At 47.7% G+C, this 25,624-nt stretch overlaps 1 protein-coding gene across 3 annotated transcripts in view; it reads left to right on the top strand.

Annotated features, from left to right (window-relative positions):
- Positions 1-17,446, top strand: part of TADA2A (transcriptional adaptor 2A) — a 32,349-nt gene extending 14,903 nt beyond the window's left edge. For 2 of the 3 annotated variants that reach the window (XM_037371123.1, XM_037371131.1), the window contains exons 9-16: positions 5,614-5,677; positions 7,650-7,693; positions 8,224-8,334; positions 9,724-9,795; positions 10,415-10,547; positions 11,280-11,323; positions 13,907-13,980; positions 15,866-17,446. In XM_037371123.1, coding sequence (XP_037227020.1) covers positions 5,614-5,677; positions 7,650-7,693; positions 8,224-8,334; positions 9,724-9,795; positions 10,415-10,547; positions 11,280-11,323; positions 13,907-13,980; positions 15,866-16,051 — 728 coding nt within the window. In that variant the 3' untranslated portion in view covers positions 16,052-17,446. Of the gene's footprint in view, positions 1-5,613; positions 5,678-7,649; positions 7,694-8,223; positions 8,335-9,434; positions 9,539-9,723; positions 9,796-10,414; positions 10,548-11,279; positions 11,324-13,906; positions 13,981-15,865 lie in introns of those variants that run through there. The other variant, XR_005101549.1, reaches the window with a different exon arrangement.
- Positions 17,447-25,624: the final 8,178 nt, after the last annotated feature.

Below are 25,624 nucleotides of genomic sequence, written 5' to 3'. Positions count from 1 at the left end.
TGATACCGGGAGGGGTATTAATACAGGCAGCAAGGAGGTATGTAGTTTAAGACTTACCTGCAACACACTGAAACTGTTCTGCTCTTGAAGTTTTGTGGTTTTTCATGCGTTAAACGTGCACACTGAGTTACAGTAGCATTAGCTGTATGTGACAGCTGACTTTTTATTGTGAAGAGGATGGTTATGTATGAGTCCACTTGCTGCTACTGAGTTTCTCTGGACATAGCTGCCTTAAAATACCAAATAACAGGAATTATTCAAATGACATTTTAATCCATAAAGAGTAAAAGATCATACCTCTCCCCACATTTATGAGTACATATAGTGTTTAAAAGTACTGTGTGTATGCTTCAGAATTCTCCCACCTGTGTCAGGCAGTTCTAAGCTAAAGCCTTAGCGTCCCTTGGAGACAGACAAATCCTGTTACAGACAAACAGTCTTTCCAAACTTAAAAAATCAGTTTGAAATTTAGCAGTGTACACAGAGCTTTAAGGAATGCAGGCTCCCTTGGCTCAGAAAAGGTTATGAGAATCGTATGTCAGTCTCTCTTCCCGTTTAACATTTATTGAATGGGGGACTGGCTTGTGGACATGTCAGGGATTCATCATGCCATCTCTTTTTATTGCTATGAAAAGATATATTTTCTTACTTCCATGTCCTATTCTGAGTCCTGGTAAACTGAATACGTAAAATAAACTCCTAGTTCTGTTCACTAATTGATAGCTTAATATTAATTCAAGCTGGTTTACCAGCATTGTCTTCCATACCCCTCACACCTGTCTTCCTCCCACTGCACAGTTCAGCCATTTAAGATTTCTCCTACCAGCCTCCTGTTTAAGTTGCCGATCTGACTGCAAAAATCAGCTTTCCTCATCTCTTCAGAATGTCATAAAGCTGTGCAGGGCCAGACCCTCTGGTCTGTCCAGCTCCGTGTCCTGTTAGTACCGCAGAGCAGACGCGCAGGAGAACGTAAGAGAAATATAGGCACATACTTTTCCTGGCATATCTCCACGCTTCCTGCAGATAAGTTTAGAGACTTCATGACCCATGTGTTGTGGTCAGACCATGTTGACCAAAGGATCTGTCCTCCATGAATTTAGTTAACTACTCTTAGAACTATATATATTTGTACTTTTGCCCCCATAATACCCTGTACCAGTGAGTTCCACAATTGAGTTAGGAGTTCTAAAATTTAATTATGTGTTGTGTGAAAAAATACTTCCTTCTGTCTATCAAATCTTTTACCTGATAATTTCGTTGGATGTTCTCTAGTTTGTTCTTCAGTTATCTTCGGTATTTAGTATAGGATGTCAGGCATTTGCCTTGTGAACACTGTTTGGCAGAACTTACATGGTGTGACCAACTACATTTTTGATCTCTTAGCTCAGGAACTCTGGCATCTTCCTTCCCACAGCTGTGCTAGATCTGCCCATGTGAGAGAGAATGCCTCTAAAAAATGAAGTCCCAGGGTCTAGCCAGCTGTTTTCCTTTTACATGAGGCATCTTGGGGAGAGAAAGAATTATTCTAAAAGAGTTTGGAATTCGATCTTTCCCTTCTCCAAGCTAATACAAAAAATGAAGGAGGCACATCCTCCCTGATGCTGACTTTGCTTGATTGCTTCAGAATATTTTGCAACCTAATTGTAGGATTTCATACTGTAGAAAATCGCTCAACATTTGGATCTGAAGGCAGGGACAGGCATTTGGATGATTTGAGAAACCTTTGTGCTTTGTAGTTAAAAGGCAGAGGAGGCTGTGAGGCAGCCCTGGAGGCCCAGGATATTGTTATCTCTCATAGGGGGGAGACAGGGGGTCTCACATGCCCCTCTGCCCCAGCCCTGCCCACTGGAAAACTTCTGACACTAGATCTTACAGAAATGTCCTTGAAAAGCTGCCCTGTGGCTGTCTTCCACACCTGCTCGGGACAAATTTTTGCTGGCCAAATAGCAAACTTTTTGTTTGTACAGTAAAGCTGTAAAACAGGGATTTAACATATTTTATAGCCCAGAGAAACCCAAGGGCGGGTCTTGCAGCATAGGTTAAGTATCAGGTTTGTGAAAAAATCCTCTTGTTTGTTTTCCTGGCATACATTAAACCTCACTGGGCCCAAGATTCATTTTCGAAAACTACTTTTATATTCCATTTTCTGAAAGTTACTCAAGCTAGACCTGGAGAACACACCAACCAGCACAATTTCTATGGTCTCTCTTTCTTTCTTTTGTTTCACTAGTCACACAGATCAGTGCTGCAATGTCTAGGTTGCACATAACGCAGGAATATTTGATGCTGTCATTGGAACGGAATTCTTCCTTCTTCCCTTTCCTTCACATTGCTCTGCTTTTCTTAACATTTTGTAAAAATTGTTTTATAAAAAGTACTAGGTTTAAGCTGCTTGATCTCTGTTTCCTGATATCATTGCATTTTCCCTGTAACATTTTCCTGTGTCACTCAATGCAAGTTTTCGTTATTCCCACAAGAAAGAAGAGTGCAATTTAATACAAGGTGGAAAGACTCCCAGGCAGCCTTTTATGAGGAACACAGAAACCTGTACCTGCTGACTCACCAGCTCCTCCCACCACACAGGAGGTCACAGACATTGTTCAGTCACTTCTTGATATTAGTGAGATGGTAGAAATTGTATGAAATTTCAATTAGCTTCTTAAACTGTTAACTTTCACTCACTACTTGCAATACAGTAGACGCATGCAAATATATATTGAACATAAACAAAACCATAATGGACAGATCAAAAGAAACAACTAGTTACAAATCTAATTCAGCCCAGAGTGCTTGAGTATTTCATGAATTACAAGTTTTCATCAGACTGGTTTATAACCTTAGTAATTCCTCTTTTTTTCTGGCTTTTTCTCCCTTTGCCTTCTCATGTAAATGATTTTTACTTCTAACACTGGAAGGTAATTGCTGAAACCACAGGTTTAGAAGTGAGTGGAAATAGACTGCAACTCTGGCTGTACAGTAGTGAAATTTAATTTTATAAAATATGAGGCAGTCAATGTTCTTCTAAATATTACATGATGTTGGTTCTTTTGTGGAAGTTCCTGACATGTTCTGAAGGCAGATACCCTGTTTGCCTACGTTCCTGCTTTCCTTTAGGGAGAGTGAATTTGGATTGTGGCCATTACGTTTGTACCAATCAAGGCACACACTGGATACACAGCCTGTTTACTTCGATTAGTTTGCATTCTTCCCATTATTGGGGCCTTGCATGCCAAACAGGTTAGCTAGCATGAAACAAAGGTCTCGCTCATTAGTGTTCTGAAAAGTTTTTGCAGGCCAAATGAGGCTGAAGAGGAATGAAAAGGAAAGAAACTGTTTTGGACACACTCTTGAGAAACCAAAATATTTTGATTTTTTGGAATGAAGAAAGGAGCCTTGAATTTCTGCCTATCACTGGATCCTTCAAAGCTGCTTTGACCATCTCAAAGAACCTTATCATTTCCCAAAATGGACACTTTGGAACACAGTGTCAGCTTGGATTATCTTTAATTACCAGTACAAACAACTGCCTCCCTAGTATAATCCATGGGGAAAAGCACAGGCAAATCATTTTCATTCGTACAGCATCTCTGTTCTCATTTCAATGCAGCATGTAACAGTATAGTAGTCTTGAGTTATTCATGCATTCCAGATTTTGTAGTCGGCTGTTCCTGTGTGAATATGTCTATTAAAAACAAAAGCCCCTCCAAAAGTGCATGTGGCAGCAAATACTAATTTTTCTGGAAGCAGAAGGTCTATTTTTTTCCTTCATTTGTTCTCATGAGTGTTCCTTCCCCTCCCCGGTTGATCGTAATTTCTTTCAGAATATTGTGCGCTCAGGTGAAAGCATCAAAATGCAATAGTTATAGGTGCATAATTACCTGTGATATTTATAGAGGTTTTCCAATGCAATTTCTGCATGTACTTATTAAGATCTGCCCACACAAACCCCAGAAAATAACGTTAGCTTAGCTTGCAGAGGGTTTAAAAATGTAAGAATATTTTCCATAAATTGGCACCTATTCCAACACTTAGTAATAGCTTTCATTCATGTTTAACTTGCTGCATTTCCTAATTTCTTGTCCCCACATTTAAGCAAGAAGGAGAATTTGCCCTGTGCTTGTTCTTAAATTGGGGAACTTGAATAGCTCTTTATGAAAGTACATGATGATTCTTCAACACACTTATTTTGCAAGAAATTTGCAAAAAGAATTAAGAATATTGTATCAGCCCTCCTGTCTTCACACATAATCTTTTGCTCCTAGATGAACATCAAATCAGTCTTGTATAAATTAAAGATTTTTTTGCTAATACAGGATCAGTAAGTCTAACTCAAAACTGTTTGCTCCTGAGCTGATACACACAGCCTTTGGGCTTTAGCTGTCCCTGTTCGTAAGGAATTTTATTACCCAGAGGACTGCACAGATGAATTGCCTAGAGGCTCGGGGCTTCCTGGTGTTTACATATAAATGCATATTTTAAAATAGGCACATAACCACACTTCTTTCTTAATTGCATTATTTATTATTTATTGGAGAGTGCAATCAATAAACTGCCAGTATCAGTTTTGCTCTTTTCTTGTAACTGCAGAGGAAGGAGTGGATTCTGGATTCTGTCACACTTGGGCCACCCCTGATTCCACAGCGCAGTGGGCTGAAAGGGGACGTGCTCTTGCTTAGTTTCAAAGAGCTGCATGTTGTCTCTACAGACTGTAAACCCACTGTCAAGTCTGAAGCCTCTTCCTTCTGAGAGCATATTGAAATGATTAACGTAAAGGAAAAAAAGCCAGCAAAGAAGTGGGCCAACTCTATGCTTATTTAATGACCTAGAATTTTTGAGTTATTTAACAAAATGTGGGAAGGGAAGGTAATAGGTGTCTCCTTATCTTTTCTTTCAAGAATTTACAAAAAAAGTTTATTAACGAAATGGTTACAGGAAAAGAAGCTGAAGGATCTCCAAGTGGATCAGCCAGATTGCAGACAGATTTGATTTTGAAAAGGATATGATTTCTAATGAGCGTGGCTTTTTCCTGTGCTTCTTCACATTGTCGTGAACTATTCTCTTTGTTCTTCTGGCAGACAGATAAGTCTAGAAGTTAACAAGCTACAATCTTGTAGATGTTTTTAAGAACTGTAGCAAAGGCTACTTTGAATCTTCACAGTTCAGAACTGTGTCTTTCTATTTTTTGGAGTTCTTGTTCTGTGCAAAGAAGCCTTTATCCACAGATGATACCTCAGATCCTTAAATCTGATAATTTCGCCTTTCAGGAGAAGGAATACTTAACAACTGCACATGTAAAGGAACAAATAAGTGCTAACAGTAAAACAGTCCAAGAAGGAGGAGGAAAAGAGTTCTGAGGATCTGCCCAGGTTCATATTTACAGGCAGTAATGTATTTGGAAGGAGTAAGCAAAAGAAAGCTTTGACAGGTAGCATGTCTAGCCTGCAGAAGGTTAGCCTCTAGTGAGTTTAGGTCCCTGTACAATTGCCAAAGGATTTTTAAAACAGCAAAGCAGAGTGACCATTTCAGCCTACCGTGAACATGAAAGCTTGAAAATTAGCCCAGTACAGTGATTACTTATGTATTCTGCAATTATTTTTTATTATTATTTTGCAGCTCTGAAGATTGCAGTTGTAGATATCTATCACTCCAGGTTAAAGGAAAGACAGAGAAGAAAAAAGTGAGTTTTCAAGCAGTAATTTTGTTCCTTTGCTTCATTACCATGTTTTGGTCCCCAGTGTTGTCCTAATACTAAACTTAATTGATTTCCTATAGCAACCTTCCGGACAATTCCCATGCATGGAGACCTTCTGCTATGAGATTTGCATGACAGGCTTCATCTTGGATGTGTGGTTCTCCTTCTGTGCACAGATTAAGATCAGGCACGTGACTTTAGCAATGGTACCAGCCCAGAAAGCACAGGTTAACAGACCCTGATTGCTTATTTGTACACATGGTTGACAAAGGACCTCTACACGCCATAACTCTCCTTTAAACTCTCAAAACAAGTCATTAATTGTGAAAAACCTCTTTTCCAGTCCTTTTTACTGCATGAAAGTCGTGTACACAATGCTCTTCATATTACTATCCCAAATCCAGTTATACATAAATAACTAAACTTCTTGCAACACCTTATGAGATCACATAGCCATTTTGCAGAATGAGAAACTGAAATACTCTCTGGGAAACCAATCATAGATCCAGGGCTAGGAACCAGAAGAGGCAAATCTCTTTTCTTCTTGTTCCCTGAGTGATGCTTATGTACTAAGCATAATTCATTTTCTACTTCAGGAAAAAAAAGCAAGCTGCCAGTCTGTGACTAATTACTAGACCCCTCTTTCTCCACAGAAATGTTTGCATCATTATTTTTAATTCTTAGTGGTCCATAAGTTACTTTTCCACAATGTGTACTGAAGATAACTATATAGCTGACCTGAGTTTGAATAATTTATTCAGTTCATTTGACAGCTTTCTAGAATGACTCAATTTATTCATTAAATTCAATTTTATTATAACTTTCAAGTACTTTGTTCAATATTTAAAATTATATCTTGCTGAATTACTCCCTTCTGGAAGAATTAGTAATTTGGAGTAAGACTCCTCCGTTCCTTTTCATAATACAGCATCGTTCTGCTGAATGACAGGTAAGAGTTGATATGTATCAACCAGGTTCTTTGTAATTCATAAATAAAAAATATTTACGTGGCATGATTTCCATTATGATAAATCATGTCACGCTGAAAGAAAGTGCCATAAGGCTCAGTGACATAACTCAAAATGGTGTCAGTTTTTGTAAAGTTTCTGCAGCAGGATGGGACAAAAATCTGGAAAATGACGTAAAAATGCTGATGTCACTCTCAGAAAGGCTTCTCCACATGGGACAGGAAAGTTCTTTTATACATACTGAAGAAAATGTAATGGATTATAGAGAGCAAATTCCAACCTGACCTTGACAAGCTCAACATTGTAGTATCTCTTATCATTAGCAAAAGTCGTGTGTTTATCGAATTGCCACATAGCAGCGACCACATGACATTTGCTGAAACCTCTGACAAATTTATTTCTTATACACTTGTGAATATCTGACCTGCCTTTTTCCTCTGCTCATTTCCCTGATCCTGTCAGGAGCGTTTCAAACTTACGAGTTACCTAAATCATTTCCCTCTTTAAAATCTAAGCTGTCGTGGAGAAATTCCTTCATCCCACTCCCGGTGGTGAAATTTACAGTCCATCTCTCACCCCTGCTCTCACAGAAGGACATTTGTCTCCCTCAAGCTGGAAATCATGCTTCATGAGACATTCCTTTGCCTCCAGTTTTGGAAGGACAAGTTATAAGACACTGTAGATGTGAAATCTGTGCCTAAAGAAGCAGTTTTGAACCTTTAAAGCAATTGTAGCTCCCTTTGTGCTCAGTACTGTCTGAGTTGGACTAATGCACACCACTATTCAAAATTTACCCTGATTAAAGCCACACTGCATCACTGCATCATGCGTCTCCGCTAGTCAGCACAAAGGTTATGGAAATTTCGTATGTCTTTAGTTTTAGACCCCTCTGTCGGTCAAAACCAAAGTGTCTTCTGAAGCCTTTGTATTTATGAGGTAATACATGAGTTAAATGCCTTTTCCTAACACCATTTTTCTCTCAATTACAGAATTATAAGAGATCATGGACTAATCAACCTCAGAAAATTTCAAAGTGAGTATCAGGTGTAACTGCTTAACTTTAAAGTAGCCTCTACTCGGGAAGCAAAACTTCACATGTTCTCTGTCTCCAGTGCACCAGTGTGGTTTCTTCATACTGGACCATATTCAGATGGTCTGAATTCCAGCAGATTTCCTGCCCCGACTGTTTCCAACCGGCTGGCTCTAACTACTCCCAGCTCTGTTTTAGTCATTGTCTCAGAATTGCTTTTCAGAAGCATTTCGGGTTCCACTGAGGAGGGAGAGGGGTGACGGTGAAATCTAGGCTTTCTAAGTGCATCTCACTATCCCAAGTGCACTTCGCTATTCTATCATCCTTTATGCTTTTAGAATTTTAAGGGGTGTGCAATTTTGTTGCTTTTTACTCAGCAATTTGTAGTTGTGACACCAAAATGGCCAAGAAGTGTACCAGATCTGGATCTCTGGGCAGTTCACAGGGGCTGGGTAGTCACTTCACGTTCCACTGAATTTATTTTCTTCTCCCAGTAGGAGTGATAAAAGTGTGTCGCTTTTTCCCCCCTCTAGTTTTGGAAAGGCGATATCCAAAGGAGGTTCAAGACCTTTATGAAACAATGCGACGGTTTGCACGAATTCTTGGACCGGTAGAGCATGATAAGTTCATTGAAAGCCATGCATGTAAGTACCTTGAAGATTTTAGCATGTTTCTTCTTCAATAGGCTTAATGAGCGGTTGCATCATCTACAATCTTTCCTAAATATATACCACTCCTGGAGGGCAGGAGGTTATTTGTCTCCTCCTCCCCCATCTACCTACCTCAGAAAAACAAATACATTTGTGGTTTGATACATTATATAGGCAGCAAGTGTTTTTTTCCACTAACTTAGTCTGAGTTCTTTGTTTGATTTCACAGTTGACTGAACATTCTGGTCATGTGTTAGAAGTAATATTTTCTTATCAAAAGACCACTATTCATTTACTGGGACTCTGTATCAGTGAGAGAACAAAATCCCTAGAATTTATGTCTGTATTGAGAAACCAGGAACTGGCAGCAAATTGTGAGTTCTTTGAAAGATACACGTTAAACCATTATGTGTGTACATAATTATATAGTACTGAGGTCATTATGTCCCTTACCTTAAAGGGAGAGGCATTGTTCCATCACCGAATCATCTTGAGTCTTTATGCATAATCATAGCATGCATTTAGGCAAATTCCAGTACGAGTCATTACATCCTGCTTAATTCTGTGACTTAAACGGGGAGAATTGTTGCTCATTAGAAGGAACAAAGCACTTAAACAGTTGTGACTGTATTTGCAGGACACTGTGTGTGAAATACCAAAAGTATGACCCAGCAAAATCATGAGTCCCACATGTGAGTGCTAGCCCTGGAACCCAGTTTTGTTGTTGTAGTGACAGCGAAGTCCTCAAGTTAACCTGATAGCCAAGTACACGAATTATACAGATCTCCCGAGTAGTATGAGTAAACAAATTTGAGACGAGCAAACTTGCTCACTGTAAAAGTAAGCAATGCCTGGAAGCCAGCTGATAAAAGCTATAGGCAGTGAATATCTCTGAGCAAAAGGAACACAGGTATTTAATCTTACTGACTCCCGGAAAAGAGTTGTCTGCAAGGAAAAGTTTTGGAAGGTCCAGTTATGAAAATCACAGTTCAAAGACAATATTAGATGCTCTGAGGAGCCTGGATTAAGTAGTTTTTCAAAACTACTGAAATGCATTCCAGAAATCCTACATTATGGTTATTTGCCTTGTCCAGGATTCAGCAAAGGAACTGTCAAAGCATGAAGATAAAATAACTTTTCTGAGCACACAAATGCTAGAAACCAGCTTAAATCTGTGATGGAGGAGTGTTAGGACACGGTGAGTTTGAGATCTGATACAGACTTGTGCAGAGAGGTTAACCCTGTCTGTGGTTCTGTGTACTTCATAGCCGAACCGTGTAGACAAGTGAGAAACAGCAATGTTACACCACAGCTGACTGCCACCCCCACTGACCCACATTTGTTTTTTGGATTTCCCTTCTGCTTACTCTTGGGGTAAAACAGTGGAATTTGAGCTGCGAAGGGAAATAAAGCGACTACAGGAATACAGAGCAGCAGGAATCACCAATTTCTGTAGTAAGTACCTGATGCATTATTCAGCCCATTCCCATTCATCAAGGTGTGGAAGGATGATTTTACAACATTTAGGATGTGTTGAATAAAAAGACACTTACTTTTGAAATACGTTTGCTAGCTCTTCAACTGAACAAGTCTTTAGCAATAATGCTTCAGTCCAGCTGTGCTTTTTTAAAGCTACTTTGAGCCATCAGCTTGGAGAACGTGCTGTCTAGCAGAGCTCTGCTTTAGCCACCACTTTGCAGCCGATTCAGAAAAAAAAACGTCATGGCACAGTGGTCTCCAGTGCTTTATCTCTGGACACTTTCACTGGCTGTCAACAAGCGTGATATCTGGAGAGAGGCCTAAGACCTCTACATAAATGAAATGGCCTGGTTTATCCCAGACTTGGATCATGGAAGCCTTTTTTTGTTTGTTTTTGGCCTGAAATTAATAGCGGGAGGGGTGCAGGGTGGAATCTAATACCTTCTGATGCCAAGTAGTTGTCATGAGGGAGAATAGCTGAGTCTGGTCCAGAGCTAGAGAACAGTTTCTCACTGATTTCCTAAAGCAGAAAACCCAACAGTCTGAAAATGTTGACCAAGGCAGCTGGCAAGAACGTGGTGTCTGTTTGCCGTAGGTGCCAGAACATACGATCACCTTAAGAAGACAAGAGAGGAGGAGCGCCTGAAGCGCACTATGCTTTCTGAGGTCCTGCAGTACATCCAGGACAGCAGCGCCTGCCAGCAGTGGCTCAGTCGACAAGCTGATATGTACGGTTACAGTAAGGCTGGGAGTTTTACACACCTGTGCTTTAGTCAGCTGCATCAAACACATTTTGCTGTGTGACAACAAACACGTTCCCAGTTTATTGCAGTAGGAACAGTCCACAGAATTCAGCGGGGCGAGAAACTGCAGATAAGAGCAGTGGTGCTTGTTGCACTACAGACAAGGAGTGACTAGTAAGGGCTCAAAGCCTCGCTTGTCTGTATTTTTATATTTCAGGAACTTAACTGCCGTTAATAAAGTCACGGAGGGAAATGAGGTCTTTATGGATATTAATGAAGGCACAGATGACACTTTAAATGTTTCAGATGATTTTAGATGTAGCAGCATTATTAATGTGTAGTCACCCTGCATAAGCACTTTGATTTAGGGAGCAAGCTGCAATGCAAAGGAAATGCATCCTGTAAACCACATGGTCGGAGAAGATGATCTGTAATTTCCCCAGTCAGTCTCCACTGAATTTTTTATTGTCCTACCCACCCCCTCCCTTTGTTTTTGGGTTGGTTTTTTTTTCTTTTCTTAAAACAGGTTCCAGGCATGGTCTTCAGTCTGGGAGTGCTAAATATTTAGAAATCCTGTTGACTTCAGATCAGCACCTGGGTTATGCAAGTTGAATTGTATAATTATTGGAGTTGGGGAAGAAGTAGTTTCAGGGGCAATATATGCAGTTATTCTTAAAAAAACCATGAAGGCAATTTGAAAATTTCCTTTCTTTTCAGTGATTCCGGCCTGACTCCCACAGTACCAGTTCCTTCAAATTCAGGTAACTGTTAGATGACGATCTGTGATAAAAAGCCAGCCATACATAAGTAATATTGTTCTGACAGCCTGCTGGAGAGTGGCTCTTTTGCTTGAGTGCTAAAGTATCGGTCCTTAAGCCTCATAGTTAAGCACTGCTTAAGTCAACATTACCTCAATCTGCAGCTCATTCCACGTGCAAATCCTGTAGGAGTTTTTGATGAATTTCTGACTACAGGTAGAAAACCTATTCTAAAGCTACATTAACAAGGCAGGAAAGAATTTTCACATGAGAACAACATTTTATCTTTAAAAGATCAAGCTAATCCAGGTTTTTAGTGAAGCTGTATAGCACATGCCATATGACCCTGACAGAAAGCAGATTTGGGAGGGCAGAACACCAAAAAACAGTTGCTGAGGAACAGGCCATGGGTGCACCAAGCACCCCAGAGTGACAGAATGAGATGGCACGGGTTGCCTATGCAACTTCAGTTTTCCTTTCCTATGAATATGCTTCTATGTTCTTTAATTCTGTAACCGCAGACTGTGGCTTTCTGTTGCCAAGAGGAACCCTAGTTCTTTCAGTGCTCTGTGAGGACAGATTCAGGGGTCAGTCAGAGCCCTTGTGGACAAGACTTCTATGAAATCCCATCTCATTTGTTGAGGCCACAGGGTGATATGCAATGAATGAGACTACGATAAAGTTTTACTATAAGGCTGTTAAATGTTGCCAGGGAAAACTGGCTTCTAGCTCTCTCTCTCTCTGCGTCCAGTTTTTATGTGGATGCTGATAAACAGCTTGAACCAAACTTCTCAGAGGTGGACAGCAAGTCTCTATGTTCTTCCTCATTTCTGCCAGGTACCTTGGGAATTTGGGTCAGAATACCAAGCAATTAGTCATTGCAGCAAGCACTATGTTTTAAACATACTTGGTGATCACTGAGATCTGGTATTTTGGAGACAAAATAGCATTGTGTATCTCAGGCCAGGCATCCAGAGCCCATGGAATGGGGACAGTACCCCCCCCCCAGCTGAAGGGCTAGTGTAAAGAATGAAAATAATTTTTTGTGAAATATTCAGTGGCCCATGAAGGAGAAGAGCCCAAGAGAACATGAAATGTTTTGCCTATGGAACTCAGACAGCATGCATTGTTTACAACCAGTATCACATGTTGAACAAAACCCAAACAAAATACCATATAGTTGCTAATTAAGCAAACATCTTGCATATTGAATAAGGCAAGAATACTGTGGAAAAACTGCCACGTGTCTATATAATTAAAGGCTGCATCATACTGAATATACAAGAGGGCAAATTAATGTTGCTTAACTTCACTTCTAGATTTTGAGATCTTGACTTTGCAGCCTTAATATGTTTTCTTCAATATAATTTGTGTAATTTCCTAGGTTTGTAAAAGAATAAAACCGTATTCTATCATGTCTCATCATAGCAAGCTCGTTCCAGGCCATAGAAAGAGGAAGCAGTGGTTCAAAATAACTTCTGCACCTACCAGAGACTCACTGCTCTGGCTTCTTTCTAGCCCTTCAGTGCTCTCTCTGGTCAGGCTCCCCTCACCCAGCCAGGCTCCCATCTGTTCCCTACAGATGCACGGGAGAAAAAAAGAGAGACTCCCCAGTCCCAGAGGTGGAGACCCAGGCAGGGCAGGGTCTGGAGCAGCAGCCAGCACAGTCCTTGGGAAAATGGAGCTGCAGCTTTCCCAAGATCTCATCACTTTGCCAAATTTGGGAAGTTTGCCCTGGGATAGAGAGACCTATGTCTAACGGGGCTAAATATGCAACCTGCAGCATGGGGGCAACTTTCTATAAATGTAAATTAATAGCCCTAGCTTTGTTCTGAGCTCTGGAAATTAAAACAGAAATGCTATTAGGAAAAAAACCAACAACCAAACCTGCAAGTAGAAAGCCCGTGTGAAAGTTTAAGCTCCACCAGTTAAAGTTCAGCAAAGTTATAAACAACGGTGAAAGTGAGAACTATCAGACTACCTTGTGATAGATTTTTCTTTCAATATGGTTTATCATAACAGACAAAAATACATCCACAAACTGCATTTGCTTTACGATATTTGCATGGTACTTAAAGGCCTTTAAAGAAAACTCTGCTTCATGAAGTCGTCAGTAACGCCAGAGAAATTTTCTGCCAATCCCATGAAGAGATCTCAGCATCTTTGTAAGATGCTGGTTTCACACCCGTTGGGAGCTGGCCCTGTGTGCTGTGCACACCCTCCGCAGGCACTGCCCGCCCTAACCCCAGCCAGAGCAGCCTGTGCAGCCAGAGGTGCAGCCCAGCCAGCCGCAGCCCCTGCCCATTTGACAGAAAACTTGCTTTCCAGTTCCTCCTGCGAGCCAGCTTAGCAGTGCAAGAGGCCTCATGCGAGTATTCGCAGTGCTATGTCAGCTACAAAACCGTACCTTTTATCAAATCAGTGAAGGTTTTACGCTGAGCCCTAAATAACCCATGTCTATAAACACTCAGATCATACTGGCTTAACATCACGGGGATGTAATTGCCTCTGTGATAACACAGCTAAGGAACCGCCACCGCCACACTGCTCAGAGGTCCTCAGTGTTTTCCCTTCATGTCTCTGCAGGTAGACGGAGTGCCCCACCACTGAACCTCACGGGGCTCCCGGGCACTGAGAAACTCAACGAGAAGGAGAAGGAGGTGAGGAAGGGAACAGAATGGAAAGATAGTCTGTGTACAACTTTCTCTGCACAGTGCAGGGGTGCTCACACCATCTGTCTCAGGTGCTGTGAATGTCACCTCAGTTATACGCCCTGACTGCTCTTTCCTGCTCATAAAAATCATTCAGGTTTTCCAGTTGGCTTCTTAATTTCAGTTACCGTACTATACGCACAGCACAGCTGCTGCACATTAGCTTATTTAGCAGAGAAAGGTGGAGAGCACCAGGGTGTTATTATGTGCTATTATAACATCCAGAGTATGACATCCTCTCTGCCTCTGTTGTGAGGCCGAGGCGAGCAGGAGGGTTATTTTTTCTTAATGAACATTGGTTTTGAAACCGGCAGAGGATTTCATCAAGGGCTTCACCGGACAGATCACTGAAACTGAATAGCGGAGTGCTTTCATTAGAGGTATCTCACAGCCAAACCTCAACCAGTTATCACTGGTTTTTCACTGTAACACTAACGTGACCCACGGAGGTGGTAACTGTATTGTTCTTTTCATGTGGTTTTTTTCCCCTTTTTCTGCTTTACAGTGGATATACCAAGCTGTTTGTATGCGCATGTGCAAAGGATGGAATCTGGCTTTCTTTAAGCCATGGGTTCTTAGCGGTGAGCTCAGCCTGGCGCTGAGATGTGCGGTCCCGTATGGGGTGCACCTGTATGGTCACCTAAAGCAATCGGTGGCACAGGGAAGGTAACACAGAGCAGACAGAAACAGGGCTGCAGCCCCCAGAGAGGCAAACAGCGAGCAAGGGGCCTGCCCTGTGTTTGTAGCTCAGTTTCTTCTGCATCTCAGTGCAGGCTTGCCCTCTACTTCAGTGAAAGGCAACACTGGAAAACTAATGAAATAAAATATTTTTGGGTTGTTTTTTATAAATAATCTGTTCTTAGATTGTCCAGAAGGCAGATGTCAGTGTATGTGAATTGCAGATGTATTTCAGACTTTTCCCTCTGCGTAAAAGCTGTTTCCCCTTCACTGGAGATGGCAGCATTGAAAATCAGATCACAGATTCGCCATGGAACATGGCATTTCTGGCTCCACTCAGCATATAAATAATTGTGACTAGGACATTAGTGTATATGGGGAATCTGATTTCCTCGCCAGCTGAGACATAAAGTCTGAGTTCCTCCGAATTCTGCAATTTCCTATCAATGAGGAACAATTATTAAGCATTTCCTTATTAAAAGGAGGAGACAGCCAGTACGTCCATTGGGAGCGGTACAGCGTGCCATCTAGAAGGTGGCTGGTATTTGGGAGCTAACTGGGAGCATCGCAACCCACCAGCAGCGCACAGGGGCATGTGAAAGCGATTCCTTTTACCAAACTTCCAAACGTATAATGCCCTCCCCCCGCGCGGTTTCCATCCTAGGCTTGGGGGGGGGGGGGGGGGGGGCGGCATTGTGTGCATCTGCTTTTGTAGAAAGGTATTAAAGACTTAGTCTGCAGGGGATTAATAGACAGCTGCCCTCCCTGGCTTTCGTCCAGCACGCTGAATTGCTGGTTGCAAGTCTCTTTGGCATGTGTACTTCCCGTGGTTTGTAAAGAACAACGCCCACACAGGACACACTCATAGTTACGCTCCTGTGAGCCCAGAGCTTGCTTTCATCCTCCTAGTTTATTTTTTAAGTCAGGAATGTTTTTGAATGCAGCAGCCAGCAGGCTCCTCCCCTCCCTACCTGTGGATCGAAACAGCTCATAATGCAATTACTGTATGCCTCCCCCATACAAAAAAAAAAAAAACACACATTTAAAACGTTTTCAGGGAAATATTCACAATGTTACTAACTTCCCCAACAGGCATCATGGAATGAAAGAGCATGACAAGTGTTACTGTTTATTAACTTCACCTTTTGTTTTCCAGCTCTGTCAGATGGTGAGGTTGGTCCCTGGAGCCTATTTAGAGTATAAAGCTGCTTTAGTGAACGAGTGTAACAAACAAGGAGGCCTGAGACTGGCGCAGGCGAGAGCACTCATCAAGATCGATGTGAACAAAACCAGGAAAATCTATGATTTCCTTATCAGAGAAGGGTACATCACGAAAGCCTGAGGACAGACATCATTGCTTTGGCTGGAGCAGGCAGATGTGGAGAAGCTTTGAAGTCACTTTGACAGCGCTGAAAGATTTTAACAGCGTTGAATGAAGGACATTTCCTTTTGTTTAAAATCTTTTGGGGCTTTTTTTTTTTTTTGTAAAAACAAGTAGGGAGCTTTGTTGAATTGTATGAATACTGACATTTCTTTGTCTGGTTTCCTTTTGACTCTGCTGTTTAACACTGCTGTTGTCAGAATTATGCTGCCACGTAGCACTGGAAAGAATCATATGCCATATAAGCTAATCTTTAAATGTGAATGGGCATTCATTTCTAACACCTCTTGTAACTAAAAAGAGAATCACGGTACTTTTATGCTGACAGCGACACAGAATACGGGCAGAAGAGTAGCACATAATAAGAGTCACCGTTTGACTTTGTGTGAGTACAGGGGTATGGAAACACAGTCCCCTCCCTTCTTGTACTCCTTCCTAAAAGTGTCAGCTTTCAAAGCAGATAGCACACGCCTGAGGATACAAAAATAGAGCTTGCAGTGGTCCAGTCTTTTTAACTTAATTGTGATAAAGGATGGGAAAGGACATTGCAGGGAAGCTCCTCAACAGTTGTTACTTTTATGTGATATTAGCACATACCACAGCATGAGAGCACTGTACAAACCAATCAGCTTCATCTGCTCACCACTTGATTTGTGATTGTCAAGTTATATATAATCCCTCAGCTTAGATCTGGGTTGGAAAGGCTGGATGTTGGAAAGGCTGGATGCTACAACCGGAGCAGCCTTTTGCAACGTAAATCAAAAGACGCTCAGGACCCCGACATTCTCTCGCAAAAGGTAACGGCGGAAGAGCAGCACGAACCACCCAGAGCACGTGCCCAGCCCTCCTCTTGGTGGGACCTTATCCCCTCGGCTCACCGTGAGAGCGATGACACGCCCAGCTGAGCAACAACGCGATGACGAGGTACAGCAAGTTACTCCACACACACACCCTGTCACATCAAATGATCCATGGTACGACTTCAGCGCCAAACGTTTGTATTTTAAAATACAAGTGGATGCTGAAGACGGTTCTTTTCAGATGCAGCTTGGCGTGGTTCACTAGGCAGTGAAGTCTTTATCCGGCAGCTCCATTGCCGACCTGCAACACTCAAATGACATCCCACGATTAACCGAACAGCCAAAGCAGTGGGATGCTGGGTGCTCTCACGTTTGGGATCTTGTGTAGAAAAGCCTAACTGAGCTACAACGATACTGATACCTATTTCAGGTGTTCAGGTTTGAGGTTTGGGGTTTTTTCCCCCCCCAAGTGTAATTATCCTGTGTACCTGAGGTGCTACTGAATGTGAAGTATTTTGGTTTGTAATAAAATCAAAATGACTTGAAACAATCTTAACATCTGCGTTCCTGGACTCCGAGTGAGACTGTAAAGGTCATGCAGCTGCCTGTATCTATATCCATCAGCTTCTCACCACGAGAGAGAAGAGATAAATGCACAACGGTGGCTGTATGGATGTGACCACTAGATTACCCGGAAAATACAACTATTTAAAGAAAAGCAGCAGTAATAAACTACTGTGGAAGATTAAAGTCTGTAGGAATTTGAATCTGTATAGTCTGGGAATGCCAAGCGAAGGGACAGAGCTAGCTGTAAATCCTTGGGAATGTTTTTCCCAGGTGTCTTTTAACATTAAACAAACAGCCAAGTTACCTTTCCTCTCGCCCAGTCTCCTATGCCATGACTTGTACAAAAAAAGCAGGTGGCAAGCCAAACATCAGTGCCTGCTGTGACTGTCCCCAGACCAGCGACATCCCCACCCAGCAAACCTGAGTGACATCCCTTTGCCCTGAAGGGACCCAGACAGCGCCGCAAGCATGACCTGCTGGGACCAAATGCAGAGCTACCCAAACCTGAGCTGTTGCCGAGCCCTGTGCTTCGGGCAGCGCTAAATTATTTGACCCCCTGGAAAATGTTGGGGGAAAAAAGATCTCTGGAAAGGCAAGAGCTGCGGTCCTTTAACTGGCCGGGAGGGGAACCAGAAAAGAGACTTTTCCAAGGTGAGCAGGAGGGCACAAGGCAGTGGGGAAGCAGGGCTGGGATGTTACCCTCGCATAGCATCAAAGTGCACAAACAGTGGGTTTTCCCCTTTCACAAGGCATCTCCCAAGCAGGCGAGGTAACAGGCTTCCAGCGTGCCCGTCCCGGGGTCAGCACCTCTTTGCTGCTCCGGTTATGTTTTACTGCCAGGCTCTACCACAACGTCCCATTAAGCCGCAGAGAAAAGGCCAGCGGAGTTGCATTTGAGCAGCCTGGGCTGGTGGAAGGTGTCCCTGCCCATGGCATGGGTGGAATGAGATGATCTTTAAGGTCCCTTCTAACCCAAACCATTCAATGGCTCCAGAAAAGGCCGCGGGGTTACAAAGCTCTGTCTGTGCCTGCTCCAGGCTCGGGGGTGGGATGGGGGCCAGGGGTGGGGGGGCTGGCAGCGCCATGCCCATGTCCATGCACACCATCCCGTGGCTGCTCGCACCCGCCTGGTGTCAGACAGCGACAGCAGGATTTTGGGGGCAGATCAAACCACTTCTAACACCAGCTGGGGCCAGAATGTCCGATGGCGGGGGGGCAGGACGTGGACCCCTTCGCCCAAGGACTTTCAGACCACTTCCAGTGAAACAAAACCGGAGGGACAGAAAGCAAACCCCAGCCGAACGGTGCCAGCTGAGGCCGAGCTCAGCCGCTCGGAAGCGAGCTCAGCTGCGCTGGTTCGAAACAGAGCAGGCTTTCTGCAGGAGGCTCCTCGGGGCACCCGCTCCAGCCAACACCAACACATCCCTGCCCCTCCAGGGACAAACGCCGCCCGCGCTTCCTGCCCCCGCGCTCTCACGAGCACCATTAAACAGAGGGGAAGGAAAAGCCAGCGCTGGGGCACAGGGCAGCCCCTCTCCCCATCACTTTCGTCCCCCTCCTCCCAGCCAGGCGTGCTGCCACGGCCCCTCCGAGCTGCTCCCCAATGCTCGGGGAAGGTGGGTTTGGGGAGGAAAGCTGCCCCCGAGCTCCTGCCTGCCTCGACGCTCCCTCCTCCTTTAAATCCCAGCTCCTCTCCGACTCCTCACAAAATGTCTCCGCCGCTGCCTGCCAGCCCTGGCTCCAGCCTCCCAAGAGCTAGCTGTCGCCTCGGTGTCATTTAGAGCAGCTTTGAAAGGGGGGATCTATCTTTATCCGCGCCGGGAAGCGCCATGCGCGGCTCTGGCACTGTGCAAGTAATTAACAATAATGAAAAGTTGAGGTTGCCATGGATATGCTGTTCTATTTACATCGCGCATCTCTCCCCATCACCCAGACCCGTGTGGCAACCGAGGGAAATCAGAACCCCATTCACTGCCTCGGCGTGTGGTTTTATTTTTAACCGGGATGCTGTAACAGCCGGGCAGCCCAGCGGGACGTGGGGCAGGACAGCGGCTGCTCCTGCCCGGCCACGGGAGCCGGCTGCTTGTTCGGGCTACGGCTTGGGCTGCCAGCAAAAAGAAACCCAATAAAAGCATTTTTCAGATACCTCAAACTAATCGGTCATGACTTTGCTGTAAACAAAAAGGGAAGGAGAGGGGAGCCAGTCCCAACACACCTTTTTTAAGAACTTTGCTGCTAACAGACCCTCGCTTCAGACCCTGCTTTGGGACCAGTGTTAGTTCAGTTCCGAAGCAGCAAAAAAGGAAGAAAAAGAAAAAAAAGAAGGGGGGGGGGGGGAAGAGAAAACAAAGGAAAAGCAAAGGAAAAGCCACCAGCCTGGGTGTTGTTTTTGGCGGGCTGCTGCGCGGGTGTTGCATGCACAGCGCTCCGGGAGTGCCAGACCTCGTCAGTACACTGCAGGCTCTCAGCTAAGGATTGCAGTTGGCTTAATTAGAGACTCAGGTGAACATGAAAGATTAAATATGGAACAAGGCTGGGGACAGGCAGGAAGACAGCCAGTTTGGGTTAATGTGCCGATACAGGTACCGGCAGAATTAATTACACCGGGACTGGGGTGATGCAGGGAGGCTGCTGCTCCATCCCAGCACCGTCTTAGTCACCACTAATAGCTGGTGCACGAGGTATGCGCGGTATGAATCTTCAGGGCTGTGTTATTTGCCTGTCATTAAAGGCTGGATCGGTGCTGGGGTTGGGGTTTTTTTTGGGTCTTACAGCTGCCGTCACACCAGCAGCAAACGCGCTCGGCCCGGGGGTGGCTCAGCCCTGGGTGCCGGGGGTGCTGGAGCAGTTCCCAGGGCCCATGTCACCGCCAGCGCAGCCCCCACGGCCACCCAGCTGAGCAGGTAACGCCGATAACCAGACACAAGAAGCCCTAGTTTTAGCGCCTGCTCGAATTCCCATCAGGTGGGGCCCGTGAAACCTAAACCATCTCCTTTTGGAGACAAACACTACCGCACTGGAACGGCAGCTTTTCAGCAGTGGTTACAGAAATGCCTGAGCTGCTCTCCTGGCTGGTGTGACACGAAAAAGGGAAAAATCCAAACCCCTCGGCTATGCCCCATATCCCCGCTGCTCTTCCATCAAACAGGTCCAGCCACCTTCCAGGGAAAACCAGCACAGATTTATCAGGGAGCAGGGAGAAAGCGTGCACAGTGGCACAGGAAAAGCACTCATGCTGCCACCCTGTGCCCTGCGACAAGACCCCACGGAGGGTGCGGGGGAGCGACCCCGCCAGCAGCCCCCCAGCCTGCCTGGCTGCTCCCCACAGAGCAAGTGTGGGGAGCCACCACCAGACCACGTGTGTGCTGGGTCAGGACTGTGCGGGAACCCGGTGGGCAACAATGGGGTAGGAAAGAGCATGAGAAACCCAGACATGGGGTCAGGCGCAAGCTCAGGGCATGCAAGGTGCCCAGTGTTTTGGGTCTCTCTGGAGCAGGAGCTGTTGGGCAATTCTGGCTCCACCACCAGCTCCAGCCCCAAGCAGGGATCACCTTTTGCACCAGAGAAAGCCACCTGGCATCCCTTGAGCTTCCCATGCAATCACTGACATCTCATTTCTTTTGCAAAGCCTGTCTGGAAAGTCAATGTTTCATGAACCAGCATCTGCAGGCGCCAGCACTCCCCAACCCTTCCCATTAAATGCGATGGGGACGTGAGCTTGGAGCACCTGTGCAGCACCGGAGGGGCAGGCGCTGCGGGAGCCCGCCACAGGCTGGGCTTCCAGGGGGTGCCTGGGGTCCGTGCAGTGGGGCAGAGACCCCAGCTCACCCAGCCGGGAGGCAGGCGATGTGTGCGGGCCGGGATGCGGAGGGAGGGAGCTGTGCTGGGAGAGGTGTGAGGAGCAGCGAGTGCCTCCGGGGAGGCTGAGCTGCCAGGCCACGTCAGCCCAGCAGCCCTTGCTTCCCCGCCTGGCCACAGAGCCTTTCCTGGGGCGCGGGGAGAGGGGTCGGGGGAGGACACAGAGCATCCCCCCCAGCCGGGCTGGAGGCACATACACCACGGCTCTGGCTTGCGTGGCTGCACAGCCCCGTGACTCAGCAGGCGAGCACCCGGATGAAGCTCACCACACCCTCCCGAGACCAAACAGCACCCCGGCACCCCTCTGTGCCCAGCATTTAGCCAAGGGAGCTGCCAAAATGCAGCCCCATACCACTGTCCCTGCACAAGGCACATCCCCACACCCCCGCTGCCAAACAAGGGGCCAGGCGATGCGATCAGGGCACCCGCAGTGCAACAGAGAACCACCATGGAGCAGCTCCCCATGACCCTAGAGAGCCCCCAGTCACCTACAGCCCACCAGGTGGGACAGCAGAAGAAAAACTGGCCAGGAGGACAGTGCTTTCCTCCCTCCGCGTGGTGCGGGCAGCCAGGAGTGGGCAGGGATGGCCGGGCCAAGGCACGAGGGTTGCCCTGGCGGTGACTAAGCCTCGGGCACACGTGGCTCCCCACAGCCGAACGCGGCCAGGTGCAACATGCCTGGACTGTGGAAACACTTCCCGCTTCACCCACACGCCCCGTGGGTCAGAGCATCCCAGGGTTTGGAAACAGTCGTGCACCCCCGCAGGCCCCTGCGCCCCGGCAGCCCCTCTGCAAATATCTCCCCTTGCGGCCGTGGGCTGGGATACGCTGCCCGCTCTGCTCCTCGTGTCACTGGAAAGCGACCAGAAACGCTGCCGCGCTGTGACAGCCCGCCCTCTGCCTCCCCAGAGAGGCCCCCAGTGACCCACATTCTGCCACTTAAATCGCACGCAGCAACCTAACGCTGGGGTTTTTGTTTCCCCCCATTAAGAAGCCAGAGCCCGAGCGCCTGCTCAGGGATCTCTGCTCCGCGCTGTCACCTCGCATTGAACAAGAGGTGGACGATGGCTCAGCGGCTGGATTTATCCCCAGAAGATTGCTCACTGCCTCCCCTCGGGTCCCTGCTGCTGTTAGGGGGGTGAGGAGGAGAAGGCAGTACCCCAAACCCGTGTCCCAGCTCTCTCAAACGCTCCAAAGGTTCGTTGTTCGGCTGGGACGCGAGTGCTACCGGGGCGGTCAGTGCCGGTCACTCTCAGGTTTCAGCCACCCTGGGATGCAGCTGTTGCTATCAAAAACTGGGAGGTCCTACGTCCCTGGGCTTTTTGCATCACGCAGGGCCCTTTTTTTGTATCACGCCCGTGCAGGCGGCCGAAGGCGGGGAAGAGTAAAACTCTGGCGTAGCCATGGAAACTGGAGAGGATGGATGGATGGATGGCGGTGGATCCCACGGCGTGCCACAGCCCTGTGGAGAGCAGCCATCTGCTCCCCACTCAGCCGGCCTGCGTGACCCTGCAGCTGCTGATCACACCCTGAGCACAGACTAGGGAGGAAAACACCCCGGTGATTAAGCTAATAGCCCTAATGATCACCTAATGGACTGCAGGCCAGACGCACCCCTCGGGAATGCGCCGGGTGCCCGCGTGGCTCACCCCACGGGGTGGGTTTGAGCCCTTCCACCGCCAAGGGCATCACGGGGCGTAACCGCGGGCGCTGAAGCATCTCATCCCCACACAGCCTTCGTATCTCTTCCAAGCGATGCACAAGTTCCTACGGGAACGTGCCCACAACACGACGTCTGCCTTGGAGGAGCTGCTGCTGCTGCTGCCCTGCACAGCCCGGACCGTACCTCTCTGGGAGCGCAGGCTGCCTGCCTGGGGCAGGGGGCCCACAGACCCACCGCCCCCCCCCCACGCTGGGGACGGGGTGAGCAGGTGCCCAAGAGAGCCCTTGCTGCCCACCACCTCTCCTGCACTCAAGAGCAAACCCTCCAGTCCCCCTGCGCCCCGCACCCCCGCCCTGGCCAAAGCAGCTCCTTGCGGGGGGGCCGGAGGACACCAGCCTTTCGGCAGCACCCAGCCCACCCGCTGGGTGCCCCCGGCCCCCCTTCCCACCGTCACCGCCGGCCGAGTGCGGGGAGGGGCTGACATTGCCTTTTAGCTCTGGCACTCACCGCATCTGCTGCGCCCCTGGGTCAAAGGCCCCCCGAGTTTCCCTCTTTGCATCCTCTAACCCTGCGACAAACGCATAAAGCTCCCGGTGGGGTGAAGGTTAAAAGCACAAGTGACACCAGCATTAAAAACACCCCTGCACCACGGTGCGAGCAGCTCAGAACCGCCCAGGATGAGGGGGGAGTTTATTCCTCATTTAACAATGGCCAGATGAGGGGTTTAGGTTCCTGGGGAGAGGACCCCACAGGTTGCTGGGGCTGCCACCCCAAAACCCATCCTCATCCTTCCTATGTGGTGTGGGGCCGGCACCACCACGCTGCTCCGAGCGCCCCGCTCCCAGGGAGACCCCCCCGAGGTCCCGCTATCTCTCAGCTTCCCGGTAGAGTTGGGGTGGGCCGGGGGGGTCGTCACTGCCCCCGGGAAGGTGCAGCTCCAAGGCAGGCAGCAGGGGAAGAGCAGAGCTGACGCAACGTGGAGGCAAAGCAAACCTTGAGCTTGCAGAGCCGAAATCCTTACATTTTCATTTCTTGGCCTTTTGAGGTTTTCTTAATTTGTCTATTTTTGTTCCTCAGCCACCTCCGCGCGGAGTGTGACGAGAGCCCTCGCTGGAGAGGCAGGGTTTTAAGGAAGAGCGCTGGCTGTTACAAAGCAGCGAGGCCCTTGGAAAAGCAGCCTCCGGAGCGATGCAGGGAGCCGGTGCCGAGGGCCGGCTCCATCGCGGCTGCTGAGTCACGGAACTGCCGGAGCCAGCAGCGGAGGCCGGGGCGGGCAGGCTCCCTCCGCGCGAGTTTGGCTATTTTGATCTGAACGTGCAACAACAAAAGCAGAAAGTGAGCAAGAGCAGGCCGGGGCGGCAGCCGGGGGGTTACAGCGGAGGCTGCCCCCCTCCTCCTCCTCCTCCTGCTGTCCCCAGGGCCAGCCATGGTCCCACCTGCCATGGTGGGGAGGGGGGGCAGACCCCACCACCTTAGCCCAGCGATGGTTTCCAGCTGGAGCTGAGCTCCCCCCTTCGCCGCACAGATCTCCCTTCCCATCGCCATCCCTCCATGGGGACCCCGGCCCGGGATGTGCCTCGCCCCCTGCCCAGTGCCCACAGGAGCCCCCCGCCACCCCCCTGCCCCCACCCTGCTCCCAGCACTGGGGGGGGAGCAGCGGCTGGGGCTCATTGTGTCCCCAGCTCACAAAACCCAGGCCTGGCTCTCCTAGGTCTGTCCCCCTCCCCACTGGGCACCCACCTTGTTACCATGGGGGCTCTGGCATGTCCCCATCCCCAAAGGGACCCCACATGTGCCACCCCTCACAGGGACCCGGCCACACACCCCTGCACACAGGGACCCCCTCATGTCCCCAGAGGGGCCCCGCCAAGTCCCTTCATTGACTGACACATCCCCATCCCCCCAGGGACCCCTGCTTGTCCCCACACACTGTCCCCAGTGTCCCCAGCCCTCCCGGGACCCCCACTTGTCCCCACGCACCATCTCCACCTATCCCCAGCCTCCCAGGGACACCCATTTTTCCCCACACACTGTCCCCATTTGTCCACAGCCCCACAGTGACAGCCATTTGTCCTCAGTTGTCCCCACACACTGTCCCTGCTTGTCCCTAGCCCCCCAGGGACACCCACTAGTCCCCTTGTCCCCACACACTGTCCCCAAGGATGCCCACTTGCCCCAACACACTGTCCCCAGTGTCCCCACTTGTCCCTAGCCCGCCAGGGACCCCCCATTTTCCCCCACACACTGTCCCCAGTGTCCCCACTTGTCCCTAGCCCCTCAGGGACCCCCCATTTGCCCCCATGTACTGTCCCCAGTGTCCCCAGCCCCACAGGGACACCCCATTTTCCCACACACACTGTCCTCAGTGTCCCCAGCCCCCGCAGGGACCCCCCCATTTCCCCCCCCACACTGTCCTCAGTGTCCCCAGCCCCTCCAGGGACCCCCCATTTGCCTCCACACACTGGCCCCAGTGTCCTCGCTTGTCCCTAGCCCCCCAGGGACCCTCCATTTTCCCCCACACACTGTCCCCAAGGATGCCCACTTGCCCCAACACACTGTCCCCAGTGTCCCCACTTGCCCTAGCCCGCCAGGGACCCCCCATTTTCCCTCCCACACTGTCCCCAGTGTCCCCACTTGTCCCTAGCC

This window comes from Falco rusticolus, chromosome 1, assembly GCF_015220075.1.
Source record: "Falco rusticolus isolate bFalRus1 chromosome 1, bFalRus1.pri, whole genome shotgun sequence".
Taxonomy (NCBI): domain Eukaryota; kingdom Metazoa; phylum Chordata; class Aves; order Falconiformes; family Falconidae; genus Falco; species Falco rusticolus.
The sequence above is the reverse complement of the archived record's forward strand: the minus strand, read 5'-3'. Positions and strand labels throughout refer to the sequence as shown.